Source organism: Phocoena phocoena, chromosome 19 (genome assembly GCF_963924675.1).
Source record: "Phocoena phocoena chromosome 19, mPhoPho1.1, whole genome shotgun sequence".
In the NCBI taxonomy this organism is placed as follows: Eukaryota; Metazoa; Chordata; class Mammalia; order Artiodactyla; family Phocoenidae; genus Phocoena; species Phocoena phocoena.
The window spans coordinates 56,954,214-56,974,052 of NC_089237.1; the positions used below are offsets into that span (position 1 = coordinate 56,954,214).

General features: G+C 51.9%; 1 protein-coding gene across 1 annotated transcript; it reads right to left on the minus strand.

Annotated features, from left to right (window-relative positions):
• Nucleotides 1-1,011: 1,011 nt before the first annotated feature.
• On the minus strand, nt 1,012-5,912 carry CDRT4 (CMT1A duplicated region transcript 4). The gene is made up of 3 exons (XM_065898068.1): nt 5,856-5,912; nt 5,348-5,381; nt 1,012-1,469 (listed from the first exon to the last, which is right to left on the minus strand). Exons 1-3 carry the CDS (start codon nt 5,910-5,912, stop codon nt 1,012-1,014), a joined length of 549 nt encoding a protein of 182 aa, XP_065754140.1.
• Between the last annotated feature and the right edge of the window lie 13,927 nt (nt 5,913-19,839).

A 19,839-nucleotide genomic window follows, 5' to 3' on the forward strand; every position in this document is an offset into this window, starting at 1 on the left:
CAGGGGAGAAAAATCCTCCATTTCTAAGCAGGGGACGCCCGGGTCTCCACTGCCATTTTGTAAACCCTCCAAGGAACAAACATCCCAATACCAGGTGCCGAGGGGGCCAGCAAGGTGGGATCGCCCAGAACCTCACCGGGCACGTAGTGAGCTCATCTTCCCTTGGCTCCAAGCCCATCCTTTTGCACTCTGCTTTGAGATGCAGGGCTTGGGATCCTGCAAATCACGTTTCTGCTCCCCTCCTGGTGAGGCTCTGCCCATCAGAAGTGCCAGAGGGAGTCCGGAGGCTGGAGGAAGAAGGAACTCGCTCCTGATTTGTTTCCTGTTTACCTCTGTCGGCTTCCTGTCCCTTTCTGTTTCCCCCAGCAATTCTCGTTCACTCGGACGGTGTCAACTCCTTCCAGAAACAAATATTTGAGTCCCATTTTGGTTTTCCCAACTCTCAGAACCAACTTCAGGGTGTCCGTCAGCCAAACAGCTCCCCCTCCTCAGAGGCGAGGGGTGGCTGCCACCCCCAAAGGGGTCTCCTGCGAGCTCAGGACACCAGCGTCTGGGAACTGAGATGCAGCCCACCTGCCCCTTCTCCGAGTGTCTAACTCTTAATGAGCTCATGCCTTCTCTTTGTCCCCCGAGCCTGCTTCCTGCGGGCGCCCCCTCCATCCACATCTCTGTGCCCCCTTCCTGCCTTTGCAGCTACCTGGCTAGAAATTCTTTCTATCAAAGGATCTCTGGTGTGACTGCTGTCTCCTGCCTGGACCAGGACTGATTCACCCCCAGCTGGGTCCTAAGCATCTCTGGCAGGATCTAGAGCCCGGGGCTTCCCACCCGCACATGACTGCACTGCCAGACGGGGTGCCTTCACCCCCTCCGTGGCCCACATTCCATCTGGTTGATCTCAGCCGACCTCTGCCCGAGCAGGGGCAAGTCCCAACGCAAAGGCCGTCACAAAATATGTGGCAAATGGCCCTTAACTGCTGTACAAGCTTGGGGGGTGGCTGCAGGGACTCCCTGCTAAATGTCGGGGTGTTTCTCCTCGCCGGCCAGCAGTGAGCGGTACGGAAGCACCCTTGTCCTCAGCTTCCGGGAGAAGATGATCTTGTTGTAGTCGGCGGTGGGACTTGCCCTAGCATCCGCGTGGAAGTGGGTGCGCTCTGGAACCACGGGGGGACCCGTGTCCGACATGGAGAAAGGGCCCCAGGCCGAGAGCGTGGTCTCTGACCTCACGTCCTCGAACGTCATGTTGCCTGAGGACGTGAAGGACTTTCTCCTTTCCAGCTGGGTGACGCTGGGAGGCTTGCTCTGCCTGTACGTCGGCCGGCTCTCCTCGGCCGTTTGCAAGCGTTCCACGTCTCTGGCTTTGCTTTTCTCAATCAGTCTTTTCACCAGCGGGGATGTGTACGTGACATAGGCGGGCCACAGGTCATGTTTCTCAAGCAGATTCACGGGAAGCCCGATGTTTTCTGTCAGTTCTACCGGCAACGAGAAATACGGGCAATTTAGAGGCACTCGCAGCCAATGATTCCATTCTTTAAGGGTCGGAGGGTACCGGAACTACATGTTGGATTTCTCCCCATCATGCATGATAGCCCTTCCATCCCCTGTATGCAGTGGGAATAAAATGAAATCCAAAGTTGGGAGACATGGACTTTCCTGGCCAGTGGCTATCATGGAAGGCCATGATAGCCCTTCCATCCCCTGTAAGCAGTGGTCCAGTGGTTAAGACTCTGTGCTTATCGGAGAATGGATTACTTTACAGGTTCATCCGCGAACATTGGAAAGTCCCAGGGAGTGTGTCCACTGCCAACGTCCAAGGACTAAGAGATCGGGTGGCTTCTAACAAGGTCACGGGTGAGGTGGGGAGCTGTGGCAGGGAGACCCCACTTTGAGAACCATCAGTCCAGGGCCACGCCACTCCACCTCCGTGAGCACTGAACCCCGGGAGAGCCTGGGAAAACACGGCCGCGGGGTCCCGCCCCAAGGATGCAGACTCCGCAGAGCTGCTCTGGGGACTGGAGAACTTGCATTTCTAAGTCACTCCCAGGCGCCGCTGCTGGTTTGAGCACCTACTGTGTGTGGTCCAGGCTGAATAAGCTCTAAATCTTTCTTTTGGCTGCAACATACACGAGGACCGGCTTGTGCAGGTGGGAAACACGGCCCTCAGGTGAGCGACTGCCAGACTTTCCACCCCTTTTCCCTCCTCATCGAGGAACCACTGTGGAAGGCAAGGGAGCGAGCTCTTGACAGGGGTCACCTTCAACGCCACTGCATTTATAAGTAAATCACTCCCAATGTCAGTGTTTTATTATAATATACCTCACGAAGCATAGCATCCTAAAGATTCATTCAAACTCTTAAAAAAAAAAAAAAAGCGAGTTTTTGTCAACCTGGTCAGATCCAGGCCTCACGGATTCCTTACTGCTAAGTCTTAGTGGCAATCTTTCATGACAATACGTTTTTAGGAGAATTCATAATATCATTTTTCTGAAGCTAGGGAAGAAATAATGCTCAAATAGTCCTCTAAGCTAGAGAGAGTTTCATGTAATAATAATGATGATAAAATGGAAGTTGAAACACCTTATGTCTCCTTCTAAGACCTAGAATCTCAGAATGTCAGGCCATCCATTCCAAGTCCCCAGCAACACAGAGTATGTCATCCAAGGGGTCACCGTCCTTGCTTGCCCACCTCTAACCAAAGGAATTCCTGGCTTATCCTCCACATTTGTAAGGCTGTTAGAAACGTGAGTACCAGGAGTCCCCTGGCGGCCTAGTGGTTAGGATTCGGCGTTTTCACTGCCGTGGCCCGGGTTCAATCCCTGGTCCGAGAACTGAGATCCCACAAGTCATGCGGTACAGCAAAAACAAAACAAAAACAAACAAACAAAATATTGAATTATACAATAAAAATAAGTGTATTTTTTTTAAAAAGTAAGAAATGTGAGTACTTCTCCCCATACATACAATAGGATTAATCAATCATGTCAGACGGTGGAAAAATGCTCTGAGCCGGCGATATTTGGGGGATGTGGGATCATTCATCCTTGCTTCTAAGCCTCTAGTTTATGAGCCCTGAAGCTTCAGAGAAGCCCAGTTACTAGTGAATCGTTCGTTTCAACAGCATCCCCCTCAGAGCCCCTTGCCCCATCCCGCTGCCCCCATAACAGCCTCCATGGCTGATAGGACAATTCCACAGACTGGTAGGTGTTCTCACGCCTGCTGATGCAGAGACTAGGATACTGTACAATCAAGGGTGGGAATGTCCGAGACAGCCTCAAAATTCACGGGGAGGACTCGTTTAAAAATCAAAGGAAAGGGACTTCCCTGGTGACACAGTGGTTAAGAATCCGCCTGCCAATGCAGGGGACACGGGTTCGAGCCCTGGTCTGGGAAGATCCCACATGCCGTGGAGCCACTAAGCCCGTGCACCACCACTACTGAGCCTGCGCTCTAGAGCCCGCAAGCCACAACTACTGAGCCCACACATCGCAACTACTGAAGCCCGTGCGCCTAGATCCTGTGCTCCACAACAAGAGAAGCTACCACAGTGAGAAGCCCGCACACCGCAATGAAGAGTAGCCCCCACTCGCCGCAACTACAGAAAGCCCACACGTAGCGACAAAGACCCAACGCAGCCAAAAGTAAATACGTAAAATAAATAACTTTATAAAAAAAATAGAATATCAAAGGAGAGAAATAGTCAACATTAAGTCCGAAGACAAGCTGTGGGCTCTGATAATTTCCTCCAACTCTGGCACGCAGGGTCCATTCTGTGTCCCTAGAAATGAAACGCAGACCAGTGGTCCCCAGACAGAGGCAGCATTGCTGGGGCAGGAGGGATGACACTGAAGGGGTTTTCTTGTTTCTCCTTCAGGCACGAAGGCCCGCGTTCAATCCTCTGGGTTTTCAAGCCCAGTTCCTCCCACCCACCCCCCGGTCTCATATCCCAACATCCCCAGAATCTAGTCTGATTGGCCGGGTTTGACCCAAGTAAGGAATGACAGTTGTCTGGAACCTTGATCTGTGACCTGGATCGTGTCTCTTCACCCCGTACGACCTTTGTATCTCACTTACGAGATGAGGACGAGCTCCTGTCCTGCTTCTCTCACAGAGGCGTGGTGGTTATAATAAAAATAAAGTGCTTCTACGTCAGTGCCCCCAGTTTCACTGCATGTTGGGATTACTGGGGATCTTTAAAAAAATTCAAATACCTGGCTCTGCCCTGCCCCCACCCCACCACATTGTGATCTAATTGGAATAGGATACAACACAGGCAGCGGGATTAAACGCTGGATTCTAACATGCAGCAAGGTTTGGGAACCGCTATCATAGAATCTAAACCCCCCCAAAACACTGAAGGTGTATAGGGTTTTAACTACTTCAGAGATAGGAAACAGGTCCAGGAGGTCACTTCAGTCTTTTTTAAGTTCTAAGACACAGATTTAAGAATTTACACATTCAATTCAGACGTATATTCAAGGATTCTTTGTTATGTATGTTCAGGACTGCATATCAGTGGCCTTTAAACATTTTAGAGGACCCTGGAGCATTCCCACCACCACCTGCCAATACGGGAATCACTAAGACCGAAGAAAGTGCTGAGCTGAGAACACTGGGGCTGAGGATGGTGCTTTGGTGCAGAAGTAATTCACGCTCTACCTGTGGCCACAAGCTGCATCTTCATCTCGGAAAACCATCCTGCAAAAGGATTTTGTGGGTTCCAGGCAGGACTGATTGGATGAGTGGGCACGAGTCCACCCCACTCAGACTGTTTGCCCCACAAATGCTGTGAAAGTAGTGCTGTTTGCACACCCCTGATGGGCAAGACAGTATCTGACTCCAGTGTCTCCTGAGCTGTGCCCCCAGAGAATGCAGGGATCTCTCAAGATGTTAAGAGGTGTTACTTAAAGGAGGGGAAAAGTCCATGGCGAAGACCACCCTCTAAGGGCTGCATATACTTTTTAATCCAGGGGGCCCCATACACATGGTCTGTGTGGTTTTGCAATAGAAATACAGCAAGCCTGTCCGCAGTCCAGCTGGCCTGAAAGATGACGTGTTAAATTCCTTTAGTGCAGGAATTTCAGAGCCTGTGATAGGCTAACTTGTTCTGTAACTCTCCAAAGGGAAACTGGGATGCAGCATCCCCTAACCTCATATGACCAGGGAATCGTTCATTCATTCACTCACTGGGAAGGGCATCTCAGGGAACTAGTAAACCAGGGAAACGGCTGGGAGAACTCTGAAACGATGTCCTCGCCAGCCCTTGTTTTGGAACCTTGAGCATCAGAGGAGGTTCTGCCATAAGTGGACAGAGGGACAAACTTGCTCAGGGTATAGCTGGATCTTCAATGACTCACTTCCTCCAGAACCAGCCTCAGAAGTTTGGCCTCACGAAGGTGCCCATACCCAGAAGTGCCAAGCCAATGCGAGGGCCCAGCACTCCCCGGAAACCAGACCCACTTCCCTCTGTCCTCTCTGCTCTGCTCTAACCTGCAGGCACCTTGTGTTGCTTGCGTCTCCTCTCACTTTTCTCCCTGAACCATCCGGGGAGCTTGTCTGTTCCCCGAGGGAGAACCACATTTTCCCCGACAGGAAGCTGAGTTTCTTTTCACCTCTGCGTGTTACCCTCCTCAACCTCCCATTTCCTCCCCTGACGCTCTTTCCTTATCTGCCCTCTGGCTACTACTCATTTATTTGGGGTGAAGAGGAAGCTTCCACTTAGGCCAGAAGTGCCTGGAGGCTTATCTCTAAGAGCTGGGCATGAATCAACTTGGCGCCACGTGGGGTGTCTGCACTGATCTTCATCCCGAGCGGCGCCCCATCTTACAGATCGAGTGTACGCTTTGACCCCCTCCCCGCACTTCAGACCTGGGGAAGCCCAGTGCCCCCCACAGACCTTCCGTGAGCACCACCCCCATCACGGCTCTCTCCACCTCTTCACCCTGTCCCGTCCCCCCGAGACAATGGAACTGATGGGCTCCTGGGGGGCCTCCACAAGATCCTGATTTGATGCTAGGGAGCCCTGAGAATTCCAGAGCTGTTAACGCAGAGGGGAGCGGGATGGGGAGAGGCAAGTTGGTGTCCCCTCACCCCTCACTATGGGACAACGTGCTGGCCACCTTCTCTTCCGCAAACACACACACTCCAGGGAGAGGAGGGACAAGCCCATTACTGAGCTCTGTTAAAAAGCCAAGTTGCACATGACGGGCAGCTTTGGTAGCTGATACAGACCACGCCTCTTTCTGGGGGGGGCAACGATCTCCAAGCACACCATGGGTGGGGGGAGAGATGGGAGTCTCATGAGATGGGACGGTCTTCTAACACAGACCTGGCATCACCGATTCACCACTGTGGCGGGAGGGAGGGAACACACCGCTTCTTGAGAACCCTTCTGTACCCTCCATATTCTCTAGTGATTATGCACGGACTTTGAGGGACACAAAAGTGGAAACAGAGTTCAAGTACCCACGGCCACGCAACATCAGTTCACTCAGGCACGCAGGCATTCCGCAAATGTACGCCGAGCTCCAAACACCGCACTTCTAAGAGGTGCGGATCCCGCGCTCACCCAGGACCCGTTGTGGATGCGCCATGCTCACCTCTTGCCTTGGGGGGTCTACCCTTCTCAGTGTCAAGGGTCCACAATGCACGTTCGTTTCCCATGCTGATAACAGATCAAACAAGACTAATCCATGCCATCTGAGTCATCAGAAACAAAAGCAGAGAAATTCCTGTAGAGACCAGAACAAGTCCCCTGGGCCACTCTGCAGACGGGTGTCCGGTGCCTGCACGTACCAGGCCCAAAGCAGAATGAGACCGAGCCTTGGTTCAAGGGGCTCCCTGCCCAGTGAGGAGACAGACCACAAGCTTCCTAACTCAGCCTGGGTGGGGAGGGATGGCAAGAAACAGGTTCAAGAAGAGGAGATGAGTGTGCTGAGTCTTGAAGGACCCGGGGTGGTGGACGGCAGGCCTCGAGGGTCTCAGATTCCGAGTGCACTGCGTCTCTGCTTGGAGCCCACATTCCTCTCCTCTGTGTGAGGATCACACAGGCTGTTTCCAAGCGGCATGGATTCTGCATAGGAACCACGATGCTGAGTTGGCTGAATAAACACTTGACAAACGCGTTACGGGAAGAAGCGTTGGGCACTGGGTGAAACTACGCATCTGAGTTTTATATTTATCTGAGGAATGTTCACTTATAAATATTAAAATTCCCACTTTAAGATGTAATACAAAGACCCGTGAGGCTAAAAGCACCCATGGCCGTAAGTGTCTAGAGATCAAGTTTCAAATTTTTTAATGTAATTTCCCAAACAAGCCCAACAGGCCTGATCAGAGGAGAGCTTTTCAGCCTTTTCCTTCCATGGCCGTTTTGGGGCAGCCGGGTACACTGATGGGCTAGACCGCTCGGAAAGAGATGAAAAACCAGGCAGCAAGAACTAGCCCTGCCTTTTCGTACTCAGGAAACCAGACAGGAAAGACTTCAAGCAGTTTGCGCTCGGAGACCCTGTCTCTGCCTGACAGCTGGCTCGGGAGTAAAGGGACCATGAAAATGTGTGGCTTCACAATGTGTAATCAGTCAGAAAGAGGAAGTTCTGCTTCTCTGGAACAATGAGGGAAACAGACAGGCATCTCCCAGGGCTGGCCACAATCAGCGGGCCCGGCCACCCCCTTTTACGACGCTCAAAGCACTAGCAACCCAGGCCAGGGTTTGCTTTGAAGAAGGTGACTTGCTAACTGCAAACATTGGTTACCTTCAGGTCAGGGACCAGGGGACCAGAGAGCGAAGGAGGGAATTCAAATTTCATTTTATCCCTTAATGAAAAATGTGAATTTTTAACATGGCATATATTACCTACATTTAAAATATCTTTAAGAAAAAATATAAAAGAAATCTCAAGCAAATTGTAGAAACAATGCTTTCTTTTACAAAACAATACTGTAGGTAATAATTAGGAGCAAAATTTTATTTTTTTATCCTTGTATTAATTTGATTTTTCTGCATGTTTACCTGTACTTATTTTTCTTAATTGGGGAATTTTTCATAAGGCCTCGTTCCACCTGATTATTTTCTTAAACTTTGCTTTCAACATATTAAAATCCTTTATCTTGTTTAAAAAACAAGAGAAGTGACTTTCATTTGAGACTCTGCCTAGAAGCCAAGTACTAAAGTGGCTGTCTTCTGCAGGGTTCAATTATCCCATCAACACATTGACAGCTTGGCCTCGGTGTCAGGCTTTATCCCAGTTCATGCCAGGATGAGAGACAATCCAGGCATCACACTTCGCACCCAACTCTTGGGTCACCCGTAAACACAAATTGCAATGAAATCAAACTCCCAGCTGTCTGGGGTGAGTTGTCCACAACTGAACCACAATCTAGATAAACCACCCTCGTGAAAATTAAGGGTTTGACTTTGGCTGTACCTTGTCCTGAATGTCTTCATTCATACTCAGCAATCATTTCAGTCCTAAAACAGCTTACAAAATGGAAATGAAACAAAAGGAAGATGCGACGTTTGGGGATGAAGCAGAGGAAGGAAAGCCGCGTAGATGGATACTCGGCACCGTTAAAGTTGGAAGATGGAGTGAAGGAGGCTGAAATCAAAGCTGAGCAAAGACGACCCTGTTCAATAACTGGAGTCCCACACACCTTCCCACTTCACCAGCCCCACGTTCACTAGCAGATTGTGAGCAGGAAATAGAGCAAATCATCCCCTTTCCCAGAAAAGCAACTCAAGGCATATGTCGTGTCAATGATGGTCAGCTGCATTTTGCTGTATTTCTTTTTCTTTTCTTTTTTTGGCCTAGAGGTTTTCGGGATCTTAGCTCCCCAACCAGGGATCAAACCCAGGCCCCTGCAGTGGAAGCGCAAAGTCCTAATCACTGGCCCACTAAGGAAGTCCCTATTTGTATGTCTTCCCATAACGGGAATTATAAATCAGCATTAGAGAAAGTTTGGAAATGCTATGCTTTAATCTCACAATCCCATTACCATCACACGACTCTGACCTATGTGCTCTCACCTAGTTCTAACATGGTATGGGCACAAAACGTACTTTCGTCTTTGAATCCATCATTTTTGCTCTAACATTAAACTATCTACCGTTGTGGTCTTAGAGATTCCTCTGCTTACTCATCCATCAAATGAATGAACCATTATTAATCATATTATTAATCATTCCTCCGTTCGTGTTTCTAACTTTAGCCGCTATGAGTGATGAGCAGTGACTTTGAAAGATGAAGAGCTCCTTGGTGCCCTTCTGCTTTTACAAACCTGTGCACTGGAAGGTGCTCAGAAAATGTTGGCCACTGAAGGTTTCTGGTCCCCCAAAGTTCTCGGTACCACCAAAGCCCCTCCCCTCTCAGTCCTGGGAGGTGGGCAGTGTCCTCCCTGATCCCCTATCCTCCCTGAGCAGCAGGATATTTGCCACCACGGTCTCTAGGGTTCCTACCAGCTCCAAGGCCCATCGTTTACCGCAGCACATTCCACACTGATGAGGCCAGAAGCTAAAACAGAGTCTGTGCGCGACTGGCAAAGTGAAGCCGACTTCAGGCAGGAGGACCACAGCTAAAGCCCCAGATGCCACCGTCATAGAAGGTCAGGGAAGAAGTTAGAGAGAATCAGCTCCCTGAGGCCAAGACCAGCTGTGCACGGGGAAATCGCCCGAGAAGCACGCTATGCTCTGTGAGGCTTTATTTTGGGGGTTTTATTTTTGCACAGATATTTAGGGTTTTCCTTTAATTGCAGTAGAGGTGATTCACAATGTTGTGCTAGTTTCAGGTGTACAGCAAGTGATTCCGGTTTATATATGTGTATATACATACCACTGCATATAACAGTTTCATATATATAACAGGATATATATGTACATGTATAAATATGTATACATGTGTATGCATACATACATGTATATATACATGTGTGTGTGTGTGTATGTATGTACACACACATATACATACACACACACACACATATATATGTTATTACAAAATATTGAGTTCCTGTGCTCTGTGATGCTTTGTTAAGACTGGATGTGCTAGTAGGGAAACAGCAATGCAATCAATGAAAAATACTCTCTAAACTTTCAAGGGGTGGGTCCCTAGGGCTCCAGGCATAGGAGCCAAGCGAAGGCCACACCACAACCCTCTCCCAACCAGGAGGGATGAAATACTCCAGCCGATGGTCCACACAACAACCCTCTCCCAATCAGGAGGGATGAAACACTCCAGCCAATGGTCCAGACACCGTGCGACCGGGGGCCGGGTGGGGGGGAAATGAAAGAACTTCAAAAAGGAAACCAAGTTCCTATAAAAGCACAAGGAGTGCAGGGCACTTAGTGAAGGGCCACCACCCTCAACTCCCCGCCCCAGCCCCCTGCCGTGACGAGGCTGTCCCAGCACGACCACAGCCAATAAAAAGCACAGAGGTCCTCAGTGAGGTCCCTGAGCCATCAAGAAGTTGTGGAATTGTGTCCCATATTTTCTACTAAGAGAGCAAGGACATGTAGGACAGATCCTTCCACAGTTCGCACATTTCCTAAACGCTGTGCGGGGGAGCAGGGACTTGGGTAGGGCAGGGCTGGTTCTCTGAGAAGTGACCGAACACAAGGGGGGCCCGTTGGCTATCTGAGTTGATTAAAGGGGTCCCCTTTTGCTCTTGTGCTCTCAGCAATCTTCTAAAAATCAATAACCCAAGTAACTCACAGGTACAGGTCCCAATATAAATTTAAGATGTTGGCATCCTGAATGATGATTCATTTTCTTTTGAATTTGGTCAAAATTAATCTTTCCACCTGAGCCTTATCACTCTGTATCCTCAATTCCACGGGGACCTTGACAATGAACCAAAACATGCTCCTGGGACCCATCTCTTCCCTTGTTTCTAACTGCTTATTAAACAACTTCCTCTAAGCACTTGTATTTCCATCAAATTCAAACTTGTTCAAGACCAAAGTCAGTAGCGGTTACCACCTCACAGGTCCACAGATGCCTCGTCTGTCTCCACACCCTGTTTCTGTCAATGGCACCAGCATCCTTCCCGATGCTCAAAGTAGAAACTCAACTCCTCCTTCCTTCTTTCACCCCAAATTCAGGTGCCAAGGTGACATCCATCGGTTCTGTGGCTTGGCATCTCATCTATCTGCCGAGTCTTCACTCCAGCCTGACCCCCTCCCCAAAGTCCACACCTAGACTTTAGCTGCCGTCTTTACATCTTCATTGGTGTGTCTAATAGGATATCAACGTTTTCACGGCTCAGAAGGAACCCTTGGGCTTCCCTGGTGGCGCAGTGGTTGAGAGTCCGCCTGCCGATGGAGGGGACGTGGGTTCGTGTCCCGGTCTGGGAAGATCCCACGTGCCGCGGAGCGGCTGGGCCCGTGAGCCATGGCCGCTGAGCCTGCGCGTCCGGAGCCTGTGCTCCGCAACGGGAGAGGCCGCGGCAGTGAGAGGCCCGCATACCACAAAAAAAAAAAAAAAAAAAGGAACTCTTGGCCTTACTCCCTAAAACGTTCCTCTCTGGTCTTTTCCATCTTAGAGAGAGGCACCAACCACCATTCACCGAATTGCCCAGTTCAAAAATTGGGGTTGGGACTCCCCTGGGGTCCAGCGGTAAGATTCTGCGCTTCCAACGCAGGGGGCGCGGGTTCGATCCCTGGTCAGGGAACTAAGATCCCATGTGCCGCAGGGTGCGGCCAAAAAAAAAAAAAAATCAGGGCTGCCTGATTCCTCTTGCTGCTTCACTGAATACATGCAATCCATCATCCTGCCCCCTACCTGCTGCCCCCACCATCACCCCCTCCCATTGCCTGACTTCCCGACCTCTCCAACCTTAGCCAAGAATCAACAGCTGCCTACTGGCTGACTGGTCTCCCTGCTTCTCTTCTACTCTTGTTCTCTGCGAGCCCTTCTCCCCAGGGGACCCAGAGCGATCACTTGTAAACATAATCAGATTAGATTATCCCGCTGCCCACACTCCGGTGGCTTCCCGTCCCATTTAGGACACAAGGCAAATCCCTTCCCCTGACCTACAGAGCTCCCCTTGGTCTAGCCCCGCCCACCCTGACAGCCTTCACCGCCCCCCGACCACAGGGGCCTCCTTCTCGCCTCAAACGCACCAAGCTTCCCACGTCGGGGGGGTCCTTCTCCAGCTGCTCACCCTGCCTGGGACGCACTTTCCCTGATTTTCGCACGGTTTTTCCTTCCTAGGAGTCAGGACGCAGCTAAGTGTGAATTCTTCAGGGACGACTTCTGGACAGCCTGAAACAGCCCGCAGTCACTACTCTGGCTCCCGTTCCAATCCTCTGTGTAGCACTATCCCTGACCGACACGTCTCATGACTTACTCATTTGTTTATTTTCTCTGAACCAACTAGAAGGCAATTTGCTCTGTCCCCAGGCACTTGGATCGTTAGATTAAAGGATGTCACTGCAGTCGCCACAGCAATTTCCCCAGAATCTCTAAGGATTATTAGGAATCCAAACACCAGGCGGCTCCCCTTGTACAGGACCCAGAGGAAAGCATGAGCTGGCTGACTTGATAACAGCCACGACGAGAGGTCAGATGGCAAAACATGGAACGTGACCTAATAAACATGAGGCACGGACATGGTGCGTGGAAAGGCCTCGGTTTACGTCCCAGCACTGCACTTACTGCCTTTAACTGGGCCAATCACTTCCCCCCTCTCGCGGAGCTTTAGGTTTTTCCATAGGCGAGGTGGGAATGACACCCCTCTCCCTTGTAGGATTATCGTGAAGCCTGAATGAGACACTGCATGGGAAGTGCCCAGAAAACAGCAACAAGGCACAGTAGCTTGGGGACACCAAGTCCAGGATTCAGGCTTCACTGAAACCCTGTGTAACACGGAAAGTCCACGGGGCCTGAACAGACCAAATTCCAACTCAAGCCCTACTCCGATTTTCCTCAGAGCCTCCATTTCCTTTCCCGCCTGGTCCAACACGTACTCCATCCCCTGTGCACCTACCAGACATATCAGAGGTCACCACCGCCAGATGCGGCAACTGGGGGTCGGCCATCTGCTCTTAGTGGATGAAATGGCCTTTTCTTCCCTCAGGGTGATTATACATTTAGACGTGTGGCCCCCCTCTCTAGTCCCTTTGTCTCTCCTTCCGGGACTGTTCCAATGACACTTCTTTCGGGAGGCCGACCAGCCCCCTAGGTGGGCTTACGCCTGCCCCTCCTCTGTCCTCCCAAGTGTCCTATCTGTGCCTCATCTACCAGAGCCATTTATCCCATTGTGCGTGACTTGGTATAGGGGTCTCTCTCCCTGGGTTTGCTCACCTCGTTTTGATCGCCTCTGGTCCCCACTTCTCCCGCATGGAAGCTTCTGAAAGTCCCTGGAGTGGCTCATTTCACAAGGTTTCTGGAAAAACAGTTTGAGAGAGGCAAACTGGCAAAATAGACTATCATGGAACTACCGTGGATGGTTTGAGGGAAAATGGACAGTTGAATACACAGGAAACTGTTGCCTATGGTTAAAAGAGAAAATAGCAATGATCAATTCCCCAGAGATCAAGAAAGAGGTCTTTTGAAATCAGGGAGAAATATTGTGCTACTAGTTTCAAGTGAATCTTTCTAGGCACAAATATACACAAATAGTGCACAGCGACCCGTAACTGCCATCCACATAGAAAATATGTGGGGGTAACGTGCCAGGAAATTCTGAGGTACTGACAAAAGGAGTTTTTGTTGAGTCAGAAATCCAGTTAAACAAGGGCTTTAATGTGTGTCTTTGGCACAGTGCAGGGATGCATGGAATACTTTTACAATCCGGGAACGGGCCCTCCACGGCGTGTGCTGGGTGGACGGACGCTCTCTCCCAGTGAAGGCCTGGCCCTGCCGACCCACCCTCGTGCAGCCTTGCAGGAAAACCAGCTCTCTCCTTGCTGCTTTCGTGTTTCTGTGATCTTATTGTGTGTGTGTTTCAATATCTCCGGAAGGCGACGTACAAGAATTAGCCAAAGTTCCTAACGGGACAAGGCTGCCTATGAAATCATTGTTTGGAGTAAAGCATAGAATTAAGAGCAAGGGTGCAGGACAGGCAGCTACTGCTCAGCTGTGTGACCCGAAACGGGATACCTAAACTTCCTAGGTCTCAACGATCTCATCCGTAAAATAGGGTCAATGACAGGAACTGCCACGAGGACGCCGTCATGAGGTGTGTCATGTAAAGCACAGCGCATGGGGCCCGGGCGCACGTGAGGGTGACTGGTTGGACTGTTCTCACCCTCGTTAACACGCAGGGCTGTGACGTCCGCAAAGAGGCTGAAGCAGGGGGAGGGGGCAGAATGGGCTCAGGGTGGGGGGCCCCCAACACAGCTGCTGCCACACTGCTGTCCCAAAGTCTCACTCATCCCCCATATCCGCCCCACTCCCAACAGCTCCGCTTATACCATCTGCTGACGGAAAGGACACCCTCTGGAGGTGACCCCTGAGGCCGGCAGCTCTGAGGCATCAGGGTCCACCTGCAGCCACGTGTGTTCAGATGCAGACAGGTGCATGGCCCTGAGCCCCGGGGGCGGGGAGGGGTCTATGACCTACACACACACACACGTGCACACACGCCCCATGTTAAGTCTGTGACATCCCTGGGCGAGTCCGCTGGGTGACCCTCAGCTTCGACACCCCTGGTCCCAGCGGAGCCCCATTTTTCTTCTCGGGCCACCGCAGCTCCGGCCTAGAATGACTTAATGAGCAAACCGGGGCCAAGGAGTCTCGCCAGATTCCTGCTGGGAAGAATCTAGAGAACTGGGTATGCGAGCAGCTTAAAGGGGATGCGGAGTGTTTGTTTTAATTTTACTGGAGTATAGTTGATTTACAGCGTGGTGTTAATTTCTTCTGAACAGAAAAGTGACTCAGTTATACATATATATTCTTTTTCATATCCTTTTCCATTCTGGTTGTCCATTCACAGAATATTGAATGGACCTAGAGATGATCATACTAAGCAAAGTAAGCCAGAAAGAGAACAACAAATACCAACTTCACTTCTGTCCAATCTTGAGGAGGTTACTTGATTCTTCCGAGCTTCCGTTTCTCTGTGAGAAACACCCTGCCTCAGGGGATGTTACTCAGATCCAATTAATTCAGGTGGAAGGATTTCATGACTAGTAAGCTCTCTCTAACCATCTGCTTTTATAGAGAAGACCAGAAATCCTGAACTCATGGTATAAACTTCCCTCTCGGGTGCGTGACCGGGGCTCATGTTGGTAACAAGAACACGATGTAACATTCGCACCCAAGGCAAGAACTAGATAAATTCCAGAGAGAGTAGCAGTGTCGCAGAGCTTTATCCAGAGCGTGGAAGAGACCACAGCGGGGATGGCTGGTGTGGATGCTGCCTGAGGCTCATTTGCTTTCCTTGGGGTGGAGGTGGGATGGGAGGGGAGAGTGGAGTGTAAGGGTGGCCAGTTTAGAAGCTCAGAATCACTGGCCCCTGAGAAGTCTTTAGAATGCTGTGTCTTACCCCCAGGAGGAGCAAAGGGTAACCATGGAACTCGTTTCCCTCTGCCCCTCAGAGCCACGGGCTTATCAGAATAAGTGTGGGGTGGCAGAGCCCATGGGCTGAACAGACTCAACCGCAACTGGGCCCACAGGCCTCGGTAGGCAGCCTCCCAGACGGCCCCCAAGGATCCCCCCTGCTGGAACTCACATCCTCTGAGACCCCCTCCCCCTGCATCTAGCGACTCACTTCTAACAAATAGAATGCGGTCAAGTGATGGGACATCACATTGCAGATGAGGTTACACAGAAACCTTGGCTTCTAGCTTCAGCCTGCTCTCTGTCCCCCTCTGTCTGTCTCTCTCTCTGTGTCTCTGTCTCTGTTCATCTGAGGGAAGCCAGCTGCCCTATTATGAGCTGCCCTACAGAGAAGCCAGAGGCAAGGAAGTGAGGGGCGTTTCCAGCCAACAGCCAGCAAAGAACTGAGGCCCTTAGTTCAACAACCTGTGAGGAACTGAATCTCGCCAATAACCACACGAGTGAGCTTGGGGGGAGACCCTCCCAAGTTAGCCCTTTGGATGGGACCACAGCCCTGGCCAAAACCACGACTGCGCCCACCCCCATGGAGAAACCTGGAGATATAGGCACAGTTAGGTCTCACTCAGATCCTCGACCCACAGACACTGTGAGATAACACATCTGTTTTAAGGAACTAAGTTTGGGGGTCATTTGTTACACAGCAAGAGATAACCAGTACAAGGCCCTTATCAGACTTTCCAGGAAGGATCCTAGTCCTGAGACTGAACAGAGACGTGGAATCTGCCAGCCGTGGGAGCAATTCCTCTGCCTGGTTCCCCCTTCCGCTCTGCCCCCGTCTCGGGGGGGACAGTGCAATTCCTGCTACAAGGGAACACATGCACATAAAGGATTCATGGCTATCAAACACCACGGAAATGAAGCCATCCTCCAACAAAGCCAATTTCAACAAGGCCATCTCAACACCGTGGACACACGGCCGTGGCCGGAGGGATTAGGGTCGGAGTGAGGGATGGGGCAGGGTGGGAAGTGGGGGCTCAGGGATGGTGCCAGGGTGCTTTTCCCGCACATTCTTGAGAGGTTCAGGAAGCAGAGCTTTTAGTGGTTTGTTTTTAAGACCAAGGAAAAACGACTTTGGCATCAAAATGGCTTTGCAAAAGCAGCCAGATTATAAAGTCAAGTTCTATCAAGCAACTATTTTATCCACCCCCCCCCACATAAATACCGTTTGGGCTCTGGACCTGGGTGGATAGCCACCCATCTTTCTCTCCTACTTGTGCATGCATGAGTGCATGTGTGTGCACGCACGTACCCACCCCTCACATACACAGACACACACACACGTACACACACCATAACAGGGATTCAAGAGTAGGATTCCAGGGTTTGAGAGCACAGGGTGAGAATGCCGGGGGTTTCAAGGCCACTGCCTGCCCCCTGCCCGACGTGGATTCGGGCTGTTCCAGTTCAAGAGGCTGAAGGGCAGCTGCCCCGAGGCTGGGGCTTCACCCAGGACCCCACAGAGAGCAAGTCATCGTCGATAAAGAATGAAGGAGGGCTTCCCTGGTGGCGCAGTGGTTGGGAGTCCGCCTGCCGATGCAGGGGACGCGGGTTCGTGTCCCGGTCCGGGAAGATCCCACATGCCGCGGAGCGGCTGGGCCCGTGAGCCATGGCCGCTGAGCCTGCGCGTCCGGAGCCTGCGCTCCACAACGGGAGAGGCCACAACAGTGAGAGACCCGCGTACCGCAAAAAAAAAAAAAAAAAGGAATGAAGGAACAGGTTATTGTGCTCAGAGGGAAGAGCGCCTTTATCTTTGAATTGATCCCATTGCTTTCCCGAAAGTCTCTGTATCTTCACGAAAGAGAAGAGAGTCTCCACGGCCCTGTGCGGTCGTGCTGCTCAGTAATAAACGACCGTAAGAGTCACAGCTTATCACAGGCACCAACCAGCTCGGTCCTGAGACCCAACCAGCTGTGTTGGGGTCTTTCCAGCCCAGCTCTCTAGGCCTCATCTCACTAGATTTCTCTATGAAAATAAGGGTTCCCCCACCCCCGCCCCCCCAGTGCTGACCTCTTCCCCACACAGCATGCCAGTTTCCCAACATGCCACCAAATGAATTCCTTATGAGCCCAACTTCTGGGTTTATCTTAGCTGAGAAGACACAGCAAGCCCTGGCCTTCAGTGCTCAGCTGGTTCTCCCTTCCCGCCGCGTTTCAGCAGAGAAAGCTCACTTTGCCCTCTAGGGCGGGAAATGCGAAAGGCAGGGCGCAAAGCTGGGGAGAGGCCTCCACCAGCCCCTCACAGGCAGGCGCAGCGCCCACAGGGTGGCTGGCGGTCTTTCCATCCGCCCATGGAAATTCTAGATGCAGAAGGTGCCCGGACGAGCCTGCTTTCACGCCCTTGCCAACTGCCGTAAACCTGTTTCTGTCCCACTGGAGTTGCGACATGAAGCCAGAAATCTGGAAGAATTTAACACCCAGTCGGTTCAGACAGAGGAAAACATTGTTCAGAGTAAACACTGGAATCCCTCCCTCATCACCCAGGAATGTAGAGCCAGCGGGGAGGGATCAGCGCGGCTCTGCTAGGGCTGCCACGGCAGGAGGGCCAGGAGGGGCTGTGGTCCAGCCTGGAGCCCGGAGCAGGGGGCTTCTCCCTTCCCTCCGTCAAACCTGGGCCTCGGCTCCAGAACCCCGTTTGCCGGCAGGACCCTGCCTGCCTGCGGAGGCCTGCACGCCTGTGAACTTGGGAGGAGGCTGGAAGAGGCAAAGGGGGCACCTCGTGGAACCCAGAGGGGCTCTGGGACTTCCCATTTCCTTCAGCTGCATGGGCCGTGAAAGAGTCACTTTGCCTCGAGGAAGAAAGGAGGCTCTGTGTGCATGGTGAGGGCGCGATGCCCGCAACCTGGAGCCGCGTGTGCCGGGCGGGCTGTGGACGCCGGCATCCATCTGGCTCTGATGGAACCTTGACGGACTCCATCTCTCAAAAGCCACAGGCCGGGCCCCACCCCATTTCCTCTGGCCCTGGAGCGGGGAGACGAGGGACTGGCTTTCCCCAGGGCTACATGGGGGTCCCAGGAAGAGGGCACTGTGTCACCACGTCCCTCTGCCTAAAATTCTGCCTAAAGTCCACCCGCGAACACGCAGGCCTCACCTGAACTGCTAACGTTTCTGACAGTCAAAGTCAAGGAGGAAACCTGAGAGTCGGGAAGGCTTCAAGAAGGTGGTGCGGAGTCCGAAGACGGCTGCTTTGTCACAGGAAGCTCTGGTGGGGCTGCCAGGGAGCTTATGGGCAGCAGCAAACCTGGCGACGGCCGCCCTGCGTGTCCCTGAGCCTCACCACAGCCCTCACCCCACTCTTGAGCCCCGAGGGATCCACAGAAGGCATATTTAAATGTACTTACTGATGCCTCCCACTGATGCCTTCCCTGCTCTCAGTGAGCATATGACCCAGCCCAGAGGTCATCAAGGGTGGTCCAAGGGCCAGCGGCAGCATCACCTGGAAGCTCGTTAGAAATGCATTTTCCCTGGTCCGCCCTGGCCTAGCGCATTGGAAACTCTGGCACGGGGCCCGGGGACCTGTAGTTCAGCAAGCCTGCCAGGTGATGCTGGCATACAAGAAAGTGCTCGTCTGCCACCTCCCTCCTGCTGGGTAACAGAGAAAGACTGAAAGGTTAATAGTTGCTTCCGGGAAGTCGGAGAAATGGTGTGTGAATGTGTGTCTAGATTCAAAACTGCTGCACCAAACTCTGGTGTCCGTGGAAATTCTGATTCCGGTTTTAGAAACACTCTTTCCACCTCAGTTTGATCCCCCTTTACGGGTGGTTTCTAAAACTTTATTCTGAAGCTGAGGCAGGAGCAAGAAAACAGTGGGATTTCTTCTCACTTGGAGCCACCCCCAGCCCTGGGCCATAGCAGCTCCCTCTGGAGGCCACTCTGAGGGGCTGGAGGCCCTGCTGCCCCCGGGGGGTCTCACCTCACCTAATGCTTGCCGGGCAGCAAGGAGAGGATACAACCAGATTCTCTAACTGAGCTGACCTGTAAATTGAATTACCAACGGATAAAGTAAAATTTCATCCGTCCCGCTGGCAAACGACCTCCATGCGGCCCAGCTCCATCATCTACGCTGTAATTCGCTGCTTGCCTTGTCTGCTGGCAGCCATGGAACCCGCGGCCTCTCCTGAAACTCCCTCTTCCCTCAGCCCCATCCCTCCACTCTGTCCCAGTTTCACCGGCCCCTCGTCAGATCCCGCCCCCCCGCTCCACCTTTAAAGCGAGAGGCCCGGGGCTCTGTCCTGGGCTCCCCTTCCTTTCCCCATCGGCACCCTCTCCCAGGGTGACCCCATCATTGTGCC

Excerpts from the sequence above, each read along its gene's own strand:
- CDRT4 (XM_065898068.1), bottom strand. The coding sequence starts at position 5,912 with ATGGGGGTGGTGCTCACGGAAGGTCTGTGGGGGGCACTGGGCTTCCCC. Across the intron at positions 5,382-5,855 it reads TGGGCTTCCCCAGGTCTGAA|GCCAAACTTCTGAGGCTGGT; the intron begins GTGCGGGGAGGG and ends CACCTTCGTGAG. Across the intron at positions 1,470-5,347 it reads GCTGGTTCTGGAGGAAGTGA|AACTGACAGAAAACATCGGG; the intron begins GTCATTGAAGAT and ends CGTTGCCGGTAG.